Consider the following 23,678-nt stretch of genomic DNA (forward strand, 5'->3'; position numbering starts at 1 on the left):
TGACAAATATCAAGAGGCAAGAAAGGAGTGCCCAAAACGCAGATATGAATAAGTAAAGGCAAACAGATAAGCAAATGTAAATCTATAAGGCAGAGGGGAGGCAAAAAGACAGGCATGCGCACAATGTCTGCCTCCCAGACGAGGCATGTGAAAGCATTCGTTTATAAATGGGGGGGGGGGATTGTTTGTTTGATGGCGCTGCTTGGCTGTCAGGGTCTCTTAGTTTTCATGTGGATTTACTGTAAGGAAGGTGTCATCGCTGATGGTCTGCAGCGCATGGAGGCCGATCGCCTCCCCTGCCTGCCTCCGTGCATTAATTTGTTGAGATGCTGCTTCCAGAGATGGATTGAGGCAATATCGTGAATTTTGGTTACATAATAGCCATGTGATCATGCCAGGTACCTCATGGTTCTTTTATTTTTAACCTCCACTGATGTAGTTTCAAGTAACTCTGAATGATGTCCGCCTAAATCTTTGAACTAAAATATCCTTAGAAGAACAGCCCCCCTGCTGGACATATTTTCCTCTCTCTTTCTCCTCCTCAACCGTCTCTTTTTCCTTTCTCGCATTTCAAAAAGAGCGCCAGGTGGTGACAAAATTGCCCAACCACCCAGTGTCACCTCGTGTCGCCACTGATTTTCCTCATAGGTCAGTGGGAGCCACATACGGCAACCTCCCCCTGCCCTCTCCCAGTCCATCATACCTTGGACAATCAACAGGTCACAACCCCCAACCCTTCCCTGTGGCTCACCACCAGCCTCCTTCTGACAGGATGAGTTTGACCTTTGATCCCTCGAGCAGACAGCTCAATCTGCTTTTTATGGCACCCGTCATAGCAAAGAAAAGAGACCACAGCCACATCAGATGGTCCCAGGGAAATAAACACTGGCAGCTTCCTTCTTTTTCATTGTAACCCTTTCTCAGTCACATGCACTCAGTGTTAGGCTTTGAATTAACAGCATGACATTGCAAAGCACTTTGGGCATTTACACGTTGTCCTTACATATTATTCGCTTCCTTTATTTTCTCAGCTCATCATCAGTGTTCTTTAATAGTCGGAAGCTTGTGGAGCTTTTATTTTTGCGTGCTCGTACCTCGAAAGTCATAACCCAGTGCTGAAGAATGTGATCTGATTGAGGAGGCATTTAAAAAAAGAAGAACTCTGATGCAAATTTGGCCCCTAGTTCACAGTAGAGCTGCCAGTGATGTTTGCTCCCTTACGTCCTCTGTGCTCCACCGCTGATTTAACCTCCAGGGATGAGCAGCCAGTGATCACAACGCTCAGAGGAAGTTAGCGGCCTCCACTCTCCAGAGGCCAGCACTTCCTCTTGATTTCGCCTGTTCTGTCGAGAAAGAAAAGGAAGGTAAAGATAAAAAAAACACCCCTGCTAAGCCGTGTGTGTGGGCTTCACACAACTCTAAAACTGCGTCATCAGCACAAAAGATGAAACTCAGAGTATGTGTGTGTCTTTGCGTGAGTGCATGTGTGTGCATGTGTGTATTTTAGGCAAGGTGCCTGCCCTGGAGCTAGATAATGTGAACAGAAGCAGATGGGGAAACTTAAACGCACACCCACTAGGGTATAGCAGAGCTGGCACAAAGTGAGAAGAGGTCTTAGAACATCTCCCAGCCCGAGTGGATGCCAACACTCTCGCTATCACTGAGACTGGATGACAAAGAGAGTGAAAAAGAGAGTGAGAAAGAGAGTAAGTGAGAAATAGAGGATTTGTGGGGTGTGTGTCTGTGTGTGTTTTCTACAGTACCTCTACTTTTTGTTCTTTTTGCATATTTGTTCTTTTTGCATATTTATTCCTTTTACGAAACTATTGGCCCTCTGTCCTTCTGTTTTGCGTCTCATCTGCTGCGCACCAACACTAGGTGTGTCGCACTTTGAGGATGCCTTTCTGCATTCCACATATTTTGCGTATCGTTTTATAACATTTAAAATGAAATGAATTTAAAAGTGGACGTGCTTCGAGGCCACAATCGTTTGCAGGACGGAAACAAAAAAAGGCAAAAGGAAAGACACATAAAGGGTGTCCCATGTTTGTTTACAGTGCCACGAAATTCTGGATCAAAGGAACTTATGTTTTATAATAGCTGATACTCGGGCGCTTGATTGATTAACCCCACATGAGAGAAGTAATAAGATTTCAAAGAGTCCATCATTGCAAACATAAGTGCACCAAGCACTTGGGCCTTGCAGGAATTCACCATCTGCCTTGTAGATATTAGCAATTAATATGCAATAAAAACCCTCCCATGCAAACCCGATGAGGAATAAATGTGTCAGTGAAGAAATGCATTCAAAAAGAAACATACAGGCTTAGTTATATTTAAGGTTATGGACTTGATAGATCAACATCCATTAAGTTTTCATCATTCCAGCATCCACAAGGGTTTACAGACACTCAGAAAACACTACCAAGTGTTTAATATTAGTAAACACAAGTTTGCTATTTCTCTGAAGATTCTGAGTGTCTTTACGTAGGATTTTTAAAAAATCACAGCTGGTACTGCGATAGATAAAGATAAAGATTACAACATAACAGTGCTGACTTTTTTCCTCTTTTTTTCTGCACAATTTTTTAAAAATCATGACATCCAGACTCTAAAAAGGGAGACCTCCTAAATCACTCCGACTCCGCCTGTTTGACAATCACGCAAGAAGCACTTGTGCCAAACCTTAGTCATGCGTCACATTTCGCAAACCATCTAACTCACTTGGGACCAATCTGCTTAGGCTCATAAATCAGCTCTGGATCTCCGCATAAGCCAGTCGGGGAAGGCCAGGGTGAAAAACGGGGCCAATGATTCCTCTCCGCCGCAATGAGATGCACATGTTGCTGCCTGGTGGGTGGGAGCTGGAAAGGTCAGAGGGGGTGTGTAGGTTAATAATGAGGTGAACTTGATCTTCTCCAGTCCCAGAGAAGACCAGTCACTCTTTCCCCCCAGAGGGGAGGAAGACGATTATCTCAGCAATGTAAGAAGAGGAAAGTGATGAGGGAGAGAGTGGTAGTGGCTCTAAACTGCTGGGTCAGATCATGGTGGTGAGATTACAGATAAATGGTTTATTAGTATTGATAGCAAAGGTAGTAAAAATCCTAGTTGTACTGGCAATATTAAGAGGAAGAGAACTGATATACATATCAGTGCTAAAAGTGGCCATTGTTTCAAATAATGAGGTCAGCACACGGAAATCTACAAATGAAGACTATTTTGGACTACATTGACTCATGGAAAGCTGTTCATTCAACAGTATGTACACATTATGGTGCCAGAACTTGCCTTTTCTTTCCAACACCTCATTACAAACCCTTTTTAATACTTGACACGCTTAAGAAGCATTACACTGGACTCAAATGTTGCACAACCAGCAGCTGTATAAGGGCTGTCTGCACACACTTGCTGTAAATAAAAATGTTGTATGTATATCTTTAAAACTTATAACTATATCAAGCTCATACTGGATTTTTACTGAATTTATTGTCAGGGATAAAGATTGTACCTGACAATTTTATGTTTAAACCATCTTAATCAAGACATTACGTGCTCCTTAATTATTTTGTGCTTGCTGTTGATTTTTCTGCCATGCATGGTAAAATCAGAAGCCAGCTGAGCATAGTGCTAAGTAGGATTTAGGAAACTAGATCCTGATCCCCTTGGGCACACTGTTCCAAAGCTTAATGGTCCGACAGAAAAGACTTTTAACACTCTTGACCTCAAGTCTAGACTTCCTTGACTAGACTAGAGTTCCTCTTGCACGTGTCAGTCATTAAAACATTAAACGGGAGCAACTCAGGTGCAGCTATTCTTATCCTCTTCATTAGATAAAACTAAAAAAATATGTGAATATGCATAACTGAGCCACAGTATTAAAATGATCTTGATGTCTTGGATCATTTAATCGCAATGCATTGTAGCACCTTTGGTCATTAATGTGGACTTTGACACCTACCACTTGTCTAAAAAGCATGAAGCTGTTCCACCAGTAGGACAGTGTACCCTGTATTTTCTCAAGAACCGCTCAAAGAAGGCTGGAGGAATAAGACAAAGAGACCAAGTGGTTGTACCAGCCTCCAGCTCTCCAGATCCCAATCAGATCAATAAGCCACAGTATGCACCTAAACAAGTCGGACATACCCGATCCCCACCAACCAAGCAACCCACAAAACCCAAAGGGTCCCAGTGCTATACAATGACAGGTCCGGTGTCTACCTCCTACAGCTCAGAGCTGTTACACTTCAGTCACAATAGAGTAAAAATAGGACAAAACCTCCCTGTAACTAAGAAAAATGGGTGGTTGCTCGATATTTACACAGAATTTTTTTTTGCAGTCAGAGAGTGAATGCAAGTAGTTGCAGTAGCTAAGTGGTCTCCCAAAGGTTGAGCATGCAACACCCTCAACTTCTGGGCAACCACTTTTAGTTGTAAGGTGATTTCACAGGTCGCCTGGTAGGAGGCAACCTGTGCAAAAAGCTGAGGTCGAACTTACACTAGCAGATTTATAAATGCAGACAGATTGCTAACACGTTCCAATCAGCCTGTGTCAGCCCGCATTGATGAGCGCAACTTACCGTAATACAATCATTTGGAAACTGGTTGCCAACTGGTTGCATTCTGGTTATATTTTTATATAAAACCAAGGTTACTAGGCTCCTGTGTCATTTTGTAGTTAACTTTTTAACTAATTATGTTAATGTGAAAGTTCTGTTTGATGTGGATTTCTTTGTATGTAGATGTCGACAGATTTAGAATTTACAATGACAGATTTTCTGAGAGATTTTCACCAATAGATCAGCTAATCACTGTATTATTACAAATCTCCAAATTACCAATTTGACCCCATTCAATCTCCATCTTATTGTAACTTTATTGCTGTCTTGATGCACCAAAGTTGCTTTGAAGACTGCAGCTGATTGTGTGGTTGCAGACTTGGTCCTTATCTTCAAAGCAAACATTTCAGAGGCAACAAGATAGCGACTTGATTACACACGGTCACACCAGCCTGTGACTTTAGCATTAGGGAGAATTACAGAATATTTAGTATGTGAGGATAAACCATGATCCAGGTGGTAGCTTTGATGGAGTGTATAAGAGTTTCATGACAACTTGTGTAACATTTTGTGGGAATATTTTAAGATTGAATTTTGGCTTGTTCAGATGTAAGCTGCATTAATGAGCTTGTTCCAGCTGAATGCTTAAAAAAAGTTTAGGGAATTGTGCCACTGGGTAAAAAGCTGTTTATAGTAGATAACGAAAAGTTAGCACTAAACACTTAAGGGGCTCTTTGGGAAATTTAGCAAGGATAACATCTGCTGGTAAGTTAGAGAATCTTATTTGAGAATATTTTTAAGAGCTAGAGCAGCACTGAGGTCAAAACTGCCCAACAGCTGTGAAGTTACAGATAGCAGGTCAACAAGCGAACGAAAGAGCATGCACAGCATAGGCTATTTGGGGGGGAAAAATCAGTCTTCTGTATTCTGTTAACAAGGTTTGACTGCTGAGGAAATAAAGGCATGCTTTATAAGAATTTCACTTTAACACCTCGGAAATTTGCTGGAGTAAATTATGTTGTATTTCATGAATTGTGTCTAATTTAAATTAAACAAACAGGAAGTCTTTCTTAATGTAGATAAGACACCATAAGAGCTTTTCTGTATTCTGTTAATGCCATTTGATGCCCTTCACGATAGGTCTGTTTTTCTCTTTCTTGAGAAGACACACATTACGCACGCACACACACACACACACACACACACACACACACACACACACCGCATATTCCACCCCCTTGTACCAATGTCCACGTTTGATTGATGAGGAAATAGATGGCAAATTGCAGTGTCCATCCTGATGGATGACATCATTTGGCCCGATGTGCTGATCACGTATGCCAAACCAGGGGCTCGCTCACCCCTCCACCCTTCCTCCACTCCCCTTTGCTTACAATTGATCAGTGGGAGTTTTGTACACCAGCTTCCTTTGAATTTAATGCATGAGGAGGGAGAGAAGTTGACGTGGCTCTTTACTGCCCGTCCCGGTCCCTCGGCTCCCCTCCCTCCTTTTCCACTCCTCCATCCATCTTTATCTAGAGGGGTCCAAGACATGACAGATCCAGTGGCACTCTGTTTGTTTACCCTCATATGCAGACAATCAGTCTGTGTTAAATGGGCCTTCTGCTTTTAGATGGATTATTGTTTACACAAGTTCAATTATAGGGGGGTGTCTAAATGGAGACTTATTGAAGGGGACATGAAGAAAGATGGGCAGCGATTTTCAGCCCTTGACTTCTTCTGTCAATGTTTGTTCTCGTCATCAAACCAGTGCTGACATTGTCGAGTGTTTCAGTTCTTGTCAGTGTGTTTGCCAAAGAATTTTTTAAATGCCTGTTCAAACAATGATGGTCAGCTTTAAGAGGTAAATATTCAAATTGATCTGTAAAGCCTTGACTTTTACAGGATGATGTGATGCACGTTATAATGTGTAAAATAAGTCTGGAAAAGACCTGTGACTGGGGTGAGAGTGGTTGTCAAATCTCAGGAGAGCCGTGCATATTCCTCAATCAAAATTCCTACACGTGTAAACAGCCTTGCCGAGCCTTGTTCTCCCAGAAGCTTATTTTCTGGAAGCCATCCAAGCGCCACCTCATATTCAAATGGGCTGACAGGTGAAAAAGAGTCAGTGGAGGGGGCGGGGGTGGAGATGTCTTGATTGATGGGCCAATGGCGCGCAGTGGCGTCTGAATTTATGAGCCAGAGCAAATCTGAATATTGAGAACACTGCCATCGTGTCATACTGGACATATTAAGAATTATTTGACAATGCATTATGTTGGAGATCTGTCACGCAAAAAAGATGAGCATGCCCTCCCTGTGCGGCTGAAATTACAACCTGCGGTGCAGTGAGGAGTGGCTCCTACTTTGTCAATTCTCTATGGACCACTGTAGGACCCACTGACCGCAGCCTTCCTCACTTATTCACAGTTAGTAACTGCCAAAATAAATAATAAAGAACATCAGTATGCATGGATTCTGCTGTCGTTTTGTGTCTCCGATTTATATTGTTGACCAGCACCTTAACTTTGCATGTTTTCCCCTATAAACACAACTTTTGAACCTTAGTTATGGCACTGTACAGTCTTGAGTCACTCCACATTTCTTTGAAGAAATCTATTGAAAGATTTGCATGGAAATACAGGGTATAAGTCAAAAAGTTTTTCAATCTAATTTGAAAGTTCACTTTTTTGTATAACCACCTTTATTCTTCAACACAGCCTAAATGCTCTTAGGCAAGCTTTCTTATAATTTCTTTAATTAGACTTCAGGAATAGCTCTCCAGGCCTCTTCAAGGACATTCAAAGCTCTTCTTTGGATGTCTCTTGTTCTGTTTTCTGTCAACGCGATCCCAAACTGGATTCGTCACTCCACAACACCTGTTGCTGCTGATTTTCGGTCCAGTTCTTGTGTGGTATTTGGCATACGTCTGTATTTTCCCTTTGTTTCCCTTGTTTAAGAATGACTCATTGTCAGACAGCCTTCCATTGAGACCATTTCTGATGAGAATCCAATAAACACTAGATGGATCAACTAATGGGCCAGATGTGTCTCTCAGGTCCTGTGTCAGGTCTTTGCTGGAACTTTCCCTCAATTTCTTAAACACATGACCTTCAGATACCGTTCATCTCCTAGTTCATCTCCTATAGATAGTTTTTTTTTTTTTTTTTTTTTTTTGGGCCTGTCACCTTTGTCTTCCATATCAATCTATCGATCGATACAAAAGAGGTGGTTCTTTGTTAAGTTGTCTAGAGACAACATTGGCTCATCCCTTGAGTTAGGTGTCTTTTTATGCTCGAATGACTCATAGATCAAAACACATTCTTCTGACAATGGGTAGGTACAAGGACTGGACAGAAAACTAGTGAAAAAACAATCAATTGTTAAAGAAAAAATTTGAACGACTTTCAGAGAACTATTCACCAACACACTTTAAAGAATAACAAGAAAGTTTGTCTCCTTAGAAGCAAAATATGAAGAAATGAGGGGTGGCACAAGGCTTTTGCACAGTATTATAGCAGAGTTCCTATAGAGGCAAAAAATGTGTACGTCTTGAGTTACTCCCAATAGGCCACATGCAAACATTTGGTCAGAAACCCATTGTCATTGCATTTTACTCATTCGTACGTTTGTTTTTTTTTTCTGGTGTGCAAGGTACAAACAAGAACAAAAAGCACTAAAAGTCTGAATTAGGAGTGAGTTGGGATGGCAGATGGCACATGTTGAGGGACTCCTATTGAATCCTATCAGACAAACCTACAAGGTACAATGACACCCACTTTAAAGTACAAAGCCTGCGAGCCCTGGCCACTGTTAGTACACTAGAGCTAGATCGAGTTGATTACAGCAGAAACTGTTATGTGATCAAAATCTAAGAAAAACCTTTCATATTATGATGACTTGTTTACTCCAGTCGATGTTCTCATGAGTTCACAGCCCTCGAATGTACTGTGGTTTACTGTTACATGGAAATTATTTAGCCTGTAAGAACTCCATTCCAAGGGTGTTTCACTCTGGGACACAACATAGTGCTAACAAATGTCTTCCACCTTGGATCAGGATTGTCCTTCCTGGCTCTGTACTGCAGCTAATCTTAGCTCTCTAAACCACATGTGACCATTTTCTTTTTACCATAAAGGAATCTTCATCTGGTTATACAAGACGCGGCTGCAGTGGTGCAATGCGATCGTGTTCGTGCGCGCGCAGCGTGTAGACGTGTTTGGTTTTCTCATTACAAGGTGTCAAATTGTTTTTTATTTGGTCGTTTAATGAGAGAAATGAACCCCGAGGCTGTGTGTGTCCACTACAGGGGAAAAAATAAAACCTCCTGAGCCGCATCTCACATCGGTTTGTTTTCCCAGGGTTTTTCTCGCTGCTTTGCTCGGACTGAACATGACAAGAGTCCGCTGTAATAACTTCAAGGTTTTAATCGGATATTAATTTAGATGTGAGCCATGTTCCTCCAAATGGTGGAGGAAACAAATCATTGGCCCTTTAATAATAATCAATGCCTATCCCCCCCGCCCAGCACCACCCCTCCATTTTCCCTGTGCATCATCTGGTGAGCTGTTTGTGTGTGTGTATGTGTATATGGTATGGTGTGTGGTGTTTCTAGGTGTACTCTGTGAGCCGTGTTTTTTTTCCTGTGGGGGTCTCTTTGGCTGACCCCGCGACCTCTCTTTCTCTGAGGACAGCCAGCTAAGAACCAAGCAACATATCAAAGAGTGGGGGGGCACAGCCAGGCCACTGGGTTTCTGGCAAAATCATCTCAATAAATAAATATCACAAGACACCGCTGGAGGGAAAAGCTTTGATGTGGGGGGGTTGAGCCCCACTCTCTCTTTTCTCTCTCACTCTTTTGCAACCTCAATACAGGCTCTTCTCCTCTGGTGTCTTCTCTCACCGCCAAACCTTCACCACTTGCTCTGACAAAATGGCTCATGTGTGCTCCTCTATACTCATCTCAGCAGCACCAAACGTTCAGGGGCTTGTAGTTTCTCTCTCTGAGGAGGTGAGAGTTGGAGAACAACAGTTTTCTTATCAATAGATGCAGGGCGCTGGACTGGTTATGAGTAGCTGGCACCAAAAAGTGTTCGAGAAAAGCCTTTATTTTCCTCCACGATGTTGAGCCACGCAGGTGAAGTTTGCGCTTTGAAAAGAGGTTTCGGTTCTGTTTTAATCGTTTCCACAAGGCACAATAAGAAAGGAACCGCGCTGTGAATCATCCTTTTGATTTTTTTATGTTGCTACCTGAACAATAAAGCACGCCGTGCCCAATTCTCAGTAAATAAGAAGTGATATACAGCTGCATTGTGATTCCATGAGAGAATAACCCTTTTCTTCCTTAATATGCACCAAAGCTTTATCTGTTATTTCCCTAAAATAAGAGTTCTCAATGGGCCTCTGAAATGTTTTATTAGGCCCACTTTTTAAACCGCTTATCCAGTTGAGGCTTGCATTCCCTGGTAGTCCCCGTACAGGTTAGCCATCAGGGGGGATAACTCAGAGAGACAGCCATTCATACGTACATTCACACCTACAGCTAATTAACCTAAAATGCCTGTTTTTGTCTCCCTTCACTGAACCTGGTTCTGTCAGAGGTTTCTTCCTGTTAAAAGGGAGTTTTTCCTTCCCACTGTTGCCAAGTGTTTGCTCGTTTTCTCTGTTATGTTGTTATTTATGGTCTTTGCCCGACAATATAAAGTGCCTTGAGCTGACTAATATTGTGATTTGGTGCTATATAAATGAAACTGAATTTAATTTGGGGATGTGAGAGGACGCTGGAGTACCCGAAGTACCCTTGTTTCTGTGAGGGGACGGCGCTAACCACTGTTCCGCCCTGGATCTCGCGATGTGGAGTGCATCAGGTGAGAATGAGACGGAGGAAGCTCGGTTAGCGTTAATTTGTTCTTCCATCCATCGTAGCAGACTAAACCTTCCAATTTTTGAAAATATAACTGGTGTCGCGAAATATAACAGCCAGCACGAACAGGACTGAATTGCCGTTCTCTAAATGGACAGATTACAAATGGCAAATAAAAGTTTCAATTTGACGCATCTTTCCGAACTCAGTCATCAGAATCGAGACTAGAGCAGGGCGATATGACCAAAGATATTTATCACGATATACATTTGAAAATTTGCGATAACGATATAACTGACGATATAATTGACACTAGAAAAAATACTTTACAACTCCTCAACTTTATTAGTGCAAAAAAATAAATAAATAAATGTATTTTGCACTTAAACAAGCAGCTTTTATGTGCATTAAAATTATATAAAAAATTTGCAGTGCAAATGCAAATCCTTGCTGACAGTTTAACCAAAAGGCATTTCCAGTGGAAATTGGCCGACATATCCTCAGCATAACCATGTATAATATCCACAAAACTTAAAAAGAGGTTATACACACACAGTACGGTAAAATTATGTTGAAGCACAGTACGTATCACTCCGCGAGGCTCCTGCCTAATATAGCCGTAATGCTCCGACAATCCATCAAGCGGTGCGGCTTCGTAGCTTAGCAAAGTCGTACTGAAACATTTGACAGATTTTCGAGCACCGTGTACGACATAAAATTGTTTCGAGGTCAGTAAACACAACCAGAATTCATACATAAGGCACACGGGATTATAAGGGGCACTGTGGATTTTCAGAAAAATCAAAGGATTGATTTCAAGTGTGCCGTATTTTCCAAACAACACGGTAATAACGACGGCCCGCTAGCATACGCTACCAAAAATAGTGCTTTTTTGTGTATCTGACGGACGAAAGCCAAACCAGTCCCACACCACTGAAGTTGCAGCATTTTCACAAACCAATTCTGGTTCATCTGTTTCATTCAACGATCCGCTTTCGCTCTTCTCATTCTGCATCGCCGGCATGTGCGTATGTAAACAAAGGCACTGCGCATGCGCGTTTTACCCATATTCTATCGCGATATTTCATTTTCTTATCATTGCCCAACATTACACCGGTATCACCGTGAACGGTATGATATAGCCCAGCCCTAATCGAGACTCCTGCTCTTACTTCTTAATCCATACAAATGAACTGTATTCTGTTCTTACGTTTAAGAAGTCACACAACACTTTTGTCACTGTGTTCACTTCTGAAAAACATAATAGCTGAATAAAACGTCCTGATGTAAGTGTCCTAAATTTCTTCAAGGCAGTTGCAACTCTTTTGCTGGCTGTTGCCTCAGTCTGTCACTAGACACAGAATGTGTTTTTTATGGGGTCACCCTTAGGGATGAATCACAATGTCTGTTTTATGGGGGAGTAAATACACACTGGGCAGTATAAACTATTATGTTTCTTCTTTGCAGGATTGCCTCATGCCTGCGTCTCTGCACACACACACACACACACGCCGAACTTGAGTGCTGAGCATTGAAAATAGCTGACTGCTCTAACACAAATGCGGTGCACTCTTCAGCAAAAGATGTGAAAAAGTCTGTAATGTCAAACATGGTCTGCAGTGAGTGGTTGAACACAAAGCTGACAGCAGCAGTGTCAGGTATTTTGTGTGATCTAAAATGAAAATACAGCAGTAAAACAAGTGGTCTTGTCGGGTTCTGGTCAGTTTTTTTGTTGTTTTTTTTTCCTTTCTCTTTTTCCTCACGTTGTATTTCTGCGAAGGAACATTCGTCCTCAACAACACCGACATGATTTAATTCTCAAACTCGGTAGTGCTCATCTCTGAATCAGTCTAAAAAATACCAAGCAAAGTTGGAGTTATAACATGATAGTATGACTTTTTTTTTTGCGTATTTGCGTGTAATTAGTAGCTCATGTTTCAAGCATTTATATAATCTATCACAGTGAAGTGCACTAAGAGAAAAGTAGAATTAAGAAAATGTCTATTTAGAGTTACAGATGAATTATTGTCATTTGACATATAACAGCTTATTTAAAAATGATCAGGTTGCTGTCTTGGCGCGGTCCTTATCGGTCTCGTGTTCCTGCTATTTTCTCATCTGGTGGTGCAATGAATAAAAGACCACATGACAAGAGGATAACATAACAACGAGGTAAAAGTGGGTGGAGGAGGTGCGAGCGGATCGCCCGGAGGGGGGAAATGTAGGTACGTTAAGCTCAGCAATTGGTCAATAATCCCTTCCTCTCACTATTGAGAGGAATGCGGATTTGAGTGTTTGTGTGTGCGCGCTAATACATCGAGCACTATAGGGGTTAAACTGCGTGTCTCTGGGGAGCGTGTTATTGACTGTTGACCAGCCCAAATTAATTTTCAACAAGCCTCTTCAGGGGAACAATGGAGATGGATTACTATTGCAGAGGGAGGGCCTTGTGTGCTTTGGCTTCACTAAGTGGATGTCTGGCCTCTTAATGCGCCTCCACCTCGGCCAAACTTACAATCAGCTGCTTCTGTTGCGAGTCGTCGTGATTGCATCCCGTGTGCGTCCTCTTTAGAGTTGAACATAAAGGTGTGTTGACAGAAGAGCTTCTTTTTCGCCCTAAATAATTTTTTCCGGTGACGCTGAGTGCAGTCATTATTTCCAAAGTCTGATTTAAACGTGCCTGTGTAGTCGATGTGCCTCGGCTGAGGAAGTCAAGCAGCCGAGTTAAACAAGAGGCCTCATTGTTAATTTGAGCATCCTGGCTTATTAATTTGGTTTTGATCTATCGGAGGCGGCTGGGTGTCATCCCATCGCTTGTTTTCCCTCTCCCACTTTGAATGGTACAAGTGACAAAAGGCCTCCCACACACAGTAGCTGGCGCAGTGTGATCACTGCATGCTGAGACACAGGGAGGTGTCAGCACTAATCTCCTTTAAAATGGCTCTCTTGTCTTACATCCGATGCTCACAGCATATCCTCGGCACTGTAATTGTGTCTACTCGATGAGACTTGCCGTCCCACTTTTACGCCACTTTTGTTCCATACAGGGAGCGCGCGCCACTGAAGTTGTGATACATTGCACTTGACTGAGGAGTCGAAATTCAGTGGAATGTTTTTACCTGCTATTCTCAGCCACGTCTTGTGCTTTCTAATCTTCCATCGCTAAAAGAGGTAATAAGAAGTAATATGCAGTACAAAAACACAATCTACTCCCATTGTCAGCCTTGGGATAAAACCAACTTCTTAAGTATATACTCTGGAAAGCTATTGAGACTGTTGAATTTCGCAAGGGTGTAGGAGTGCCTCTTCTCCCGGGCTCATATTCAGGACCTTGCAGGGAGATCCGGAGCGGGATTTGAGGTTTTATTTTAAGGAGCACTCACATTTTTTCCTTGCAACTAAAAAAAGCAGAGAGACTGGTGCCACTTTTAACTGATTAGGGGGATGTTTTACATCCAGTGCACACAGTACATCACTCTCATTGTCATTGTTAAACCGGGGCTCTTATCTCTTCTTTTTTTTCTTCCTTTTTTTGTGCACGGTCATTCATAGACTACTTTGTTTTCTGCGCACAGTACAATCAGATTTGAATTGCAGTTCATTTATTGACAAGCCATTGTGAAATCGTGATGCACCTCCATTAGCTCGGTGTGTTTTGTTTCGATAGAACAAAAAGTTTCCCGTTTTAATAGCCGTGCACGGCATCCTCGCCTTAAAGGTCGGCCTCTTTGTTATTAAGCAGGTTACGTCGGGGTTAGCTGAACGGCACTGCCCTCACGGAGACAGGATAAACTGTGGAGGACAGGTAGACGCAAACCACTCTATTAATTCAAAAGTAATCAAGGGAAATGTAACCTGGAATTTCCCCTGGAATTTTCTATTCCCTTATCCCAAAGCGACAGTGTTACTGCTATATTCTCCGAGTATGACAAAAGGCCCACGGCTGAGGCAGTTTTCCCAAGGTCGCTGCCTGTGATGATGAGGAGCGTAGCTGACTTGATACATCTGGACTTCATTACAAGAGACTGGAACATGCACCACTATCATTCTCGCTATATCTGCTAAGGGAGACGGAGCAGACGCAGATTCCAACTTAGCAGGGGTTGTCTTCCATCTTTCCTCATGTTTTAAGGCTTCGCCTTCCGTCTTCCTCTCATTTTCCCTTTTGTTATTCGAATAACTTCATCTTTATCTCTTCGAGCGCCTCTGAAGTGCTGTGTGTTTATGCAAAATCCATGTTTGGCATACTTGTCGAGACTGAAGTGAAGATTGAAGTGCACGTCAGTACTTTAACTTGAAGCCTGCCTTACTTGGATGATTCTCCCCCTTGTTTCCCCTTTCACTTTGCTGAGAAAGTTTCTTCTTCCTCTCCCATGCCTCATTGTTGCCCCGGAAAAGTCAGAGCTAAGTCAGAGCTCTCCCTGTCTCGCCCCCAGGACAGAGAGCACCTAGCCACATGCCTTGTAGGCTCGCCAGGAGCTCAGCGCCTCTGAACTGACTGATTGCCACTCGGAAAAAAAAAACTCCCACATTGTTGCCGTGCTGCCATTTGCTGCCACACGCACAAACACGAAGCACATCAAAGGAGCATATTCACTTACCCCCACTCTACATCCTCATCAAGCCATATACCCCATTCCCCGAATGCACCCCTGCACTCCTCCTCCTCTTTCCTTCCCTCCCTCCCTCCTTACTCTGCCTCTCTCTTTACCCATGGTAAATTTTGCAAATTACTTCAAACAGACTAATTTTCATTGCGTATCAGAAGCAGCGCACTGGACCATGTGGCTAAGAGGAAAAATCAATGCGGCCCTAAGTGGGAGATCAAACTCAATATGTAGGTTTGGACTGAGCCATAGTGTCTTTATTACACCGAATAAATCTATCTCTTGTGTGTGTGTGTGTGTGTGTGTGTGTGTGTGTGTGTGTGTGTGTGTGTGTGTGTGTGTGTGTGTGTGTGTGAGAAAAGCCCACATGGGCACAAAGCTGAGGAGGCTTTGTTTGTTTCCTTCGCTTGAGATGTGCATAGAATGAAATGTCCTCTCTGCAAGTAAGCAAATTTTCATTTATCCCGAGCTGCCTTAGTTCTTCGCTCACCTCGTCCAAAAAAGGTGAAGGCTGAGGTACTTGTGCTGTTTTATGCCATGCCTAACGTGGAATCTAAGTTCGGCTTTTCATGTCTAAATATACAACGCACAATGCCACGTGTGACAGCAAACCTCCTCACCTTGGCCATTATCCGTCTCATAAGCTGACAGCTTGCCTTTATGATTTAGTAATTAAAGTTCATGCAAAGAAGTCTAAAGCTGCGCGTGTGTGTCTGCTGTTCCCGTCCTTATCACATCCTGTCCTCGTAGGTATTTATTGAAATAGAAAAAGCTGCTCCTTCCATGCGAATGACACAAGTAACCACATTTCTGTCTTCATTTGATATGTCATTGCTGGACCTTGTACCATATCAAGAAACAACAGGGATCCATTATTGATATCTAGCAGCTAAAGTTGCATCACCTTGAGAGTTCCAAAGGTGAAAAACAGCGTAGCACAACTGGGGTGTTGTTGTTTTTTTTATTTTATTTTTATTATTATTATTATTTCTTTATTTATTTCTGTTTCCCTCTAGTGAGATGTCACTTCAAAAACAACCCGACCAAGGAATGTTATTATGCTGAGAGAATGTCAGCCAGTTACAATAGGCTGCTTAATGAGGTAGTGTGGCAAACTTTCAGGCAGGCCATAATATGAATTATTTGTCATTGGCTCTGTGTGTGTATGTGTGTGTCTTTGGAAAGGGCCCAGTGTAAAGTGGGATGAAGGCAAGCCTTGATGGAGAGATGTGGCACTAGCCTGGGGGCTCGCTCCACTGTGAGGGTAGTTAGCTTACTGCACACCGCCATCATTAGGGACTAGGGCACTTGTGCTTGGGAAGGTGAAACGCAAGCCTGCACTCAGACAGCAGCGAGTACACATAACACCTGTAAATATGCTGCGCTTCTTCTCGGCAACTCCGCCTGTCTCACACTCGGTCTCGAGGTGTTTCTACTTGAGTCCTCCCCCTTGTAAGAAGCTCTTTGTAACAAACACTCGGGAGAGATCGAGCTGTAAGTAAACTTTAAAAGTCGATTAGGAAATGTAAAAATGGCCTGTATTTATATAGCGCTTTACTAGTCTCTAAGGACCCCAAAGCGCTTTACATATCCAGTCATCCACCCATTCACGCACACATTCACACACTGGTGATGGCAGCTACATTGTAGCCACAGCCACCCTGGGGCGCGCTGACAGAGGCGAGGCTCCCGGACACTGGCGCCACCGGGCCCTCTGACCACCACCAGTAGGCAATGGGTGAAGTGTCTTGCCCAAGGACACAATGACCGAGACTGTCCAAGCCGGGGCTCGAACCGGCAACCTCAGTCAGTCAAATGCAGATCTGAGAAACTGGACTCGTTGTGTTGTCACTCGTAGATGTGAGGATGCTGTAAAACAACAGAAAGCATAAGATGCATCCAAATCGATTCCTCTGTTGCTGCTCGATTCTGTGACCTTTGGTTTTATCGTTCGATGTCGCAGAATTAATTTTTTTAAAGGAGGATCACAAGATTACGAGAAAGAATTAATTTTTCTCTCTTGGAACTCCCCCGTTTTTTTTTCCCCCGTTACAATCTATTTGTTGTGCGATACACACGTTAACACCTTTATGCATCCAGAGTCTTTGTGATTCAGCTTGGCCTTGCTGCCGGCACACTGTGGGATAGTCCTTTAGGAAAAGCACCAAATCATACCAAATCTTCCCTCATTTGTTGGCCCCTGTTTATTTATTTGATGAAAGAGATTCTTTCATATTGTGAGAGAGAGGAAAAAAATGTCTTGAAATGCTCACCTTTCATGTGCATCATTTTATTCTTCAAGGTCATCGGACAGTTGTCAGTGAATAAAGAGTGGGCTGATTCTTGCTAAACAGTGTGAGGATGGAAGATGATGTTGAGTCTATGCATGACTCAGTGTGTGTTAGGATTTTATGAAAACAAGGTGGTCTCAGCATCAAAAGCTAAAGACATAGACAAAGGATTACTAACTTTTCTCTTTTTTATCAACTTGCTTGTACAAAAAAAGAAGAAAAAAAATCAACAATGCAGAAAGAGACAGTCAGAATCAGCTTTATTGGCCAAGTATGTGTACACATACCCTACGAGGAATTGGGTTCTTTCTCTCAAACAGCATGTCTAATATAAACAAAAAAAATATTAGTTTTTTTTTTTCAGTAATTAAACACCTTTTACATCTACCGTTTTTCTTCAGCCCAGTGTTTAAGAATACCAAAAACACTGATAACACGCAGACTGCACTGCAGCACTTCACCTACACTATAGAGTGCAAACTTGTTATTGACCTCACCTCAGGATCCTTTACTTGTTTTTCTTTCGACAGTCCTGCAAAAATCAATAGATTTCAGTTCATCCTCGTGACTTAAATCTAAACTCCATGAGATACGGTCAAGAACGGTACGCGGGGCCACTGGCTCGGTATTCCTATTCCCAAACAATTCCTCAAGTGCTTTTTGAACCTATGAAATTTGATGTCTTTCTTCAGGGAGCAGTATACTCAAGTGCATGAAGAATGAATGAAGGTTTGTTCCTATGCGATGAAGGTCACAACAAGGGCCACAATGCACTGGAATTGGTTTCAATATATTCTTTTGAACTAGCTATGCAATTCAGGCTTTTTAATTTTGTATGCCTCTACAGTGTTATGAGAACTCCTTTCAGAGATGGCAGTGGCTCCAAACTAAAGAGCATCTTTGAAATGTACGTCTGCACAGGGAAAGTGAACACTGACCCCCCCAGCCCCCTTTTAACTTTGTATTGAACCCAACTGAGATTAAAAAGAGATTATGATCATGAAGTACGACATTCATCCGCTAATATGAAGCTATATGAAAACATGTGCCATTTTAATCTTAATAAAAGAGACTAGTTGTGTATGCTATGCTGCAGCCATATCTGCAACCTTTCAGTTTTGTCTTGTTGCCACAATGAGGGTCAGGGGAATACATCCAAAACAATATGTCTTTGTATGTTGTTTGTTGTAACATAGGGGACATATTTAATGTTTTGCAGTGTTTTCTGATTTGTATGCTTGCCTGCGGCGATGGCCTTCAACATTGTTCCTCCATGCCACACTCACATCAAAACACTTAATTTCTCTACTCAGGTACACAAAGCCTCTCCTCCTTCTCAAAGTGCAATAGAACCATCACAGACACGTCCATGTTATACGTAGCTCGCCGGTTCAGGGTTCAAGGGTATATACTGCACAAATGCATTAAATGTGCAAACATTCAAAGGGAACGAAGAAAAATTCCTGCATTTCCTTGATCGTAAGTGAACCCTTTCTTTTCCAGCTCTTCTTCGCCTGGCTTTCAGTCTGCATTACAGCTTTAGTACTTTTGTGTTGTTTGCTCGGCTATTTTGTATATTCATGGAAACTTGGAATGAATAAGAAATCAGTGGTAAGCTCCTCAGTGTAAGGAGTGGGGAAAAAAACACAATCACGTACAGAGAAACTCTTCCTTGTGAAGTGGTTGTTGATAACTTGAGAATGCCTCGTAAATGAAGACCAACCCTGCCCAAAAAACACTGCATATACTACAGAAACTTTGTACACAGCTTTCCTCACACAGGAACACAACTTCAGTGGAACAGATGAAATCCTGCAGTGGTGATGTTTAATGGATGGTATGGCAAGAAAATGTCTAAAAGCCAATGCAATAAATGACAGCTATGATCAAACCTCTGTAAACCTCTGTATTGAAACTGTGTTGAAATGCTGAATGTGTTCAGGGACCACCCTATGTTAATCTGCATTAATGTCCCAATACTTCATTGTGGAGCACACATCCAGCCCCAGTATAACGTACTTTTGTCACCAAGAAAAAGTCTTTTTTTAATGTTCTTCTACATGTCAGTGATTCTGCAGCTCCAGAGGTCCCACTGCCCTCAGCTCATCCTGAACTCTGGCCTCCATGTTAAACAGAGGCTAGGGAATGGAAAATTTCCCTATGGGAATAAGAGAAGTTTCACCTTATCATTAATTTAGCACAAGAGGTCCATTTGCATGAGACACAAATGACTGAATGTGTTCAGGCAATGTGGGAAAAGGAGATTCTTCTTATGAAGTGTTAAGATTGGAGCACAGTAGTTCTTGCCTTTCTTACCAGACTACTTCTGCAGTCCTCTCACACATTTGTGCTGTCCTGTACTTTTTAAACGTATGCACAAAGTACTCTACTTTCAACTCTGTTCGATACTTGAAATAAAAAAGCATAGTTGGTAACGCAGGCAGGAATACAGAGAAGCTTGGAGTTAAATGGTAATAGAACGTGAACCTAGATCAGTGTCAGCTGCTCAAATCTGTAGTGTCCATATACTGAGCAATAATAACTGATTAACTTAGCCTGGGATTAATGAAAGGTCCTGAACACTAGAAGAATATCCTCTTATCTGTTTGAATGCATGAACTTGTACAGATGTGTCATTTCTTTCCCCTTAAGCAGCAGCTGTTGTGTCTGGGTTGCAGTCTGGTCAGTATTAAATCTTGGATACGAGGGAGAGCTACCCTGACCTCTCTGTGCAAAGAGTTCAAGGCAAAATCAGATTTTCTTTTAAAATTATTCTGAAAAATGGGAACAAATATTATTAGAAATATGCACTGGTAAACACATTGCAGGTAAGGGAGACACGACAGAGTGCATAATTATTATTATTACCTTTAGCAGCTTATAGTAGCAGCCTTACAAACATCTAGAAAATGCTAAACATACAACATAAAATACAAAATATATAGCATAATACAGAATTTACACACACATGTAATGCAAATCTTTAGCACTGTCTAACACAGGGTTGTCCAACATAAGGCCCGGGGTTCTAAAATTGGCCAGGCAAAGACTACAGTCCGGCCCACTAAATGGCTGTGAGGATGTAGATTTTGAACTTTAAACGTTTAAAACTTTGAACATTTGTGCTAAAAATTGTTTAAAAAAAAAAAAAGAAAGGAAAAAACCCCCCAAAACATTACATTTAAAACTACAGGAAACTTTCCTGTCATTTTACTCATTGTTCATGTAGAACAAAGACTTTTTTTTTCTTACCTCTGGGATGAAATGTTTAGTTAAACATCTTCACACTGACAGAAACGTGAGTTTCACTGGTCCGGTCCACGTAAGATTAAAGTGGGCTGTATGTGGCCCTCATTGTAAAGAGTTTGACATCTGTGCTCTAAAACATCCACCGGTATCCTTCATTACATTCTTTCCTATGCTTTTAAATCCACCAGTAGATGCAGGTATCTGTCAGGACTGTAAGCACATCGAAAAGCGATCACATAGCGGAGCATTACTGTTAGTAGTGGGACAGAGAAGGGTTCAAAGGTTAGTTGGAAGTTGACCTTTGTAGAGAAAAATAAACCAGTGCTGTTTTTTGTGATTGGTCACTGATGAGCCCATCAAATCATAATATCCAGCTCTAAACATGTTTTATCTTGTTTTCTGATTGCGCACGATGTACTGCCCTGCAAACAACGAGTATAAAGATGGCTTATAATTTAAAAGAAAAAAAAAAAAGACTTGTTATAGGAGGAGCGGTTCAAATTATCTAAGTGATGTTACTCCTTCTCACTATGAAAAGTTTTGCAGAAGTTAATCACAACTGTTTTAGTAGAATACGAAACACCTCTGTTATTTTGTATAGCAAATAATAATAATAAAAAAACAAGTAGCCCCCCAAAAAACACGCTTGGATGTATATTTCCATTTTATGATTACGACATGATGATTCTCGAGATTTTATTTGAATAAAATGCTACATTTTTTGGCAGATTTCCTTATAAGACCCCCATCCTGAGACGCTGGGTTCGGGGATTTTCAGAATAAAAGCGAAACACAGATGCGCACATACTAAGTTGCTTTTATTAATACAGAACTGCATGCTACAGAGACTGTACAGCATAAACATTTATTCATTACAAAAAACATGGTTTTAGAACCATTTAAAATAACAGGAAAAAACAAACAAAAAAATATAAGAGCATAAAATAGAACAGGAACATCACAGCCGTTAAGGAAACATTCAAACTATTTATCATTAGCATCTTAATAAACCAGAGAAGAAATCGACAGATTACAGTCGCGTCATGTCAACTACAATGGCACCGAGTGGATGATTCTCTTGTAGCTTTTTTTACAGCCTCTTGCAACATCAACATGCCTATTTTTTCTATCTACCTATATGTAGTAGTGTACTTAAAAGTGGCAGTTTGTGTATTTTTTTGTATTTAATAGTTTTTTTATGAACTTCCTAATATACATAATTTGGCCCTGGTGGGTTTATACAGTATGATGTCCGTCTTTTTATTAAGTTTAAATTTTAATATTTGACAATTTGCTACCAAACACATTTGTTATAGCAACATTTATACTACATACATAGCAATCTATGTAACGTCACAGCAAAAAATGGTATCGAAATTAAAAAAACAAAACAAACAAACAACAACAAAACAAAACAAAACAAAAAGAGATCCCTACAGCATGGTTGGGGTGGGGGCAGAGGAAAAATTATCACAAAATTTTGGCACGGAAAATCTGTACACGAATCTACAGTCCGAGAGATGTGACTGTGCAATAAAAAAGAAGGGCATCTGACACTTTTCCAACTACTGAACACGCGGTACCCACTGTCTCGTGTTTCAAGTTTTCTTTTCTTCTTTTTTTTTCCTGTAAAATGGCTTATAGACGCATTTCTTGAAATGAAGTTGTGCATACATCTGTTGATGAGATCTACACAGTACACTGAGCGGAATCCAGGTTTTTCGGAGAGGAAAGATAACAAAAAGATTTGCCTTTTTAAAACCTCCTTGTAAAAATGGATCGTTCGTATAGTTGCTTACCTTAAGAAAAAATATTTGTACAATGTATTCAGAAAGAAAAAAAAAGAGACACATACAAGATACAACAAGCAATCTCTAAAGCAATAAATACTACTGGTCCTAGCGTTGTGACATTTTGAATTTAATAACCCACAACCCTCCCACCCGACCTCCCCTCAAGCCCACCCAAACTTGCCTGACTCCACCCCAAAGGTAAACAACAAAGAAAAAAAAGACAACGCAGTGGAAGAATGCATATTTAACACAGTAATCCCCTCCCGCCCCGTTATTCTGTACATTTAAACAAGAACAAGTAACATCACAATTAAAGTTGTTCCTCAGAGAGGTGTCACCGCTAGCCTCATGCCCTCCAAGAGTTTTGAACAGATGTCGAATGATTGGTTCGCAAGCTCGTATTTAATACAAATAAAGAAGGAGAACCAACTCTTTCAAGAAAAGGGCTCGTTGAATAATCTAGCCTACCTTTTTTATATCCGTCTTTTTAAACATTTGGATGCTGAACTAGATAATTTCTGTTTTGCGCTGTTTTAAAACTACAAAAAAGACAAAAACAAAATTCATAAAAATTTTGGCAGATTCACAAAGCTATACTACAGCTCATTGTATCATTTCTTTATAATAATTAGATTTGTCTGATAATGACGGGTCAAATATTGACCAATGAACTTTAATAAAAACATAACCTAAAATTCCAAAGCCTTATGGCACAGAAACAGAAAGAGAAAAGAACCGAGGGCGAGTGAAACGGAGCAGAGAGAGGGCCTAGAAAGATGTTTGTGTGAGTGTGTGTGTGTGCAGAGCTAAAAAAAACAAACGGAGGAGGAGAATAGGATAGACTATTCTATAGACTTGGTCACTAGCGACAGAGGCTGTGGGGCTGTGGAGGGGAGGAGCGAGTGGGAATGACACAGCGATGCCGAGGGCCGGGCCATCGAGGACGCCACAGAGGAGCCCGGCTGCCGCGAGGACGAGACGTCACGGTGCTCCAGAGCTCCGTTGTGGGAGGAGGCGGCGGGCGTTTTGCTAGCTGCTGCGGCAGAGTTTTCCAGCTGAACCAAAGATGGCGGTGGAGGCCCAGCCAGGAGGTGCGGGTGGTGGAGTGGCTGGTGGGCCGGTTTCATAGTCAGTGAGAGAGGTTGCATTTGTTCAGTCTGAGATTTGGACTCTTTTGAGGAGGGGGAAGGAACCACTGAGGAGGGGGAGGATGGGGGGGAGTCTAGTAAGCTTCCGTCCGTAGAGGGAGGACTGGCACAGCTGCCTTCACCTTGGATGTAGCGAATGCACTTTTTTTTTCTCCTAAAGGACAAGGTGAG

The 23,678-nt window shown here is 41.7% G+C and overlaps 1 protein-coding gene across 24 annotated transcripts in view; it reads right to left on the reverse strand.

Moving 5' to 3' along the window:
* Positions 1-21,363: 21,363 nt before the first annotated feature.
* Positions 21,364-23,678, reverse strand: part of tcf7l2 (transcription factor 7 like 2) — a 107,612-nt gene continuing 105,297 nt past the window's right edge. For 18 of the 24 annotated variants that reach the window (XM_076887535.1, XM_076887536.1, XM_076887542.1 and 15 more), the window contains one exon: positions 21,364-23,661. In XM_076887535.1, coding sequence (XP_076743650.1) covers positions 23,202-23,661 — 460 coding nt within the window. In that variant the 3' untranslated portion in view covers positions 21,364-23,201. The remainder of the gene's footprint in view (positions 23,662-23,678) is intronic. The other 6 variants (XM_076887543.1, XM_076887545.1, XM_004561326.5 and 3 more) reach the window with 2 other exon arrangements.

This window comes from Maylandia zebra, linkage group LG8 (assembly GCF_041146795.1).
Source record: "Maylandia zebra isolate NMK-2024a linkage group LG8, Mzebra_GT3a, whole genome shotgun sequence".
Classification (NCBI taxonomy): domain Eukaryota; kingdom Metazoa; phylum Chordata; class Actinopteri; order Cichliformes; family Cichlidae; genus Maylandia; species Maylandia zebra.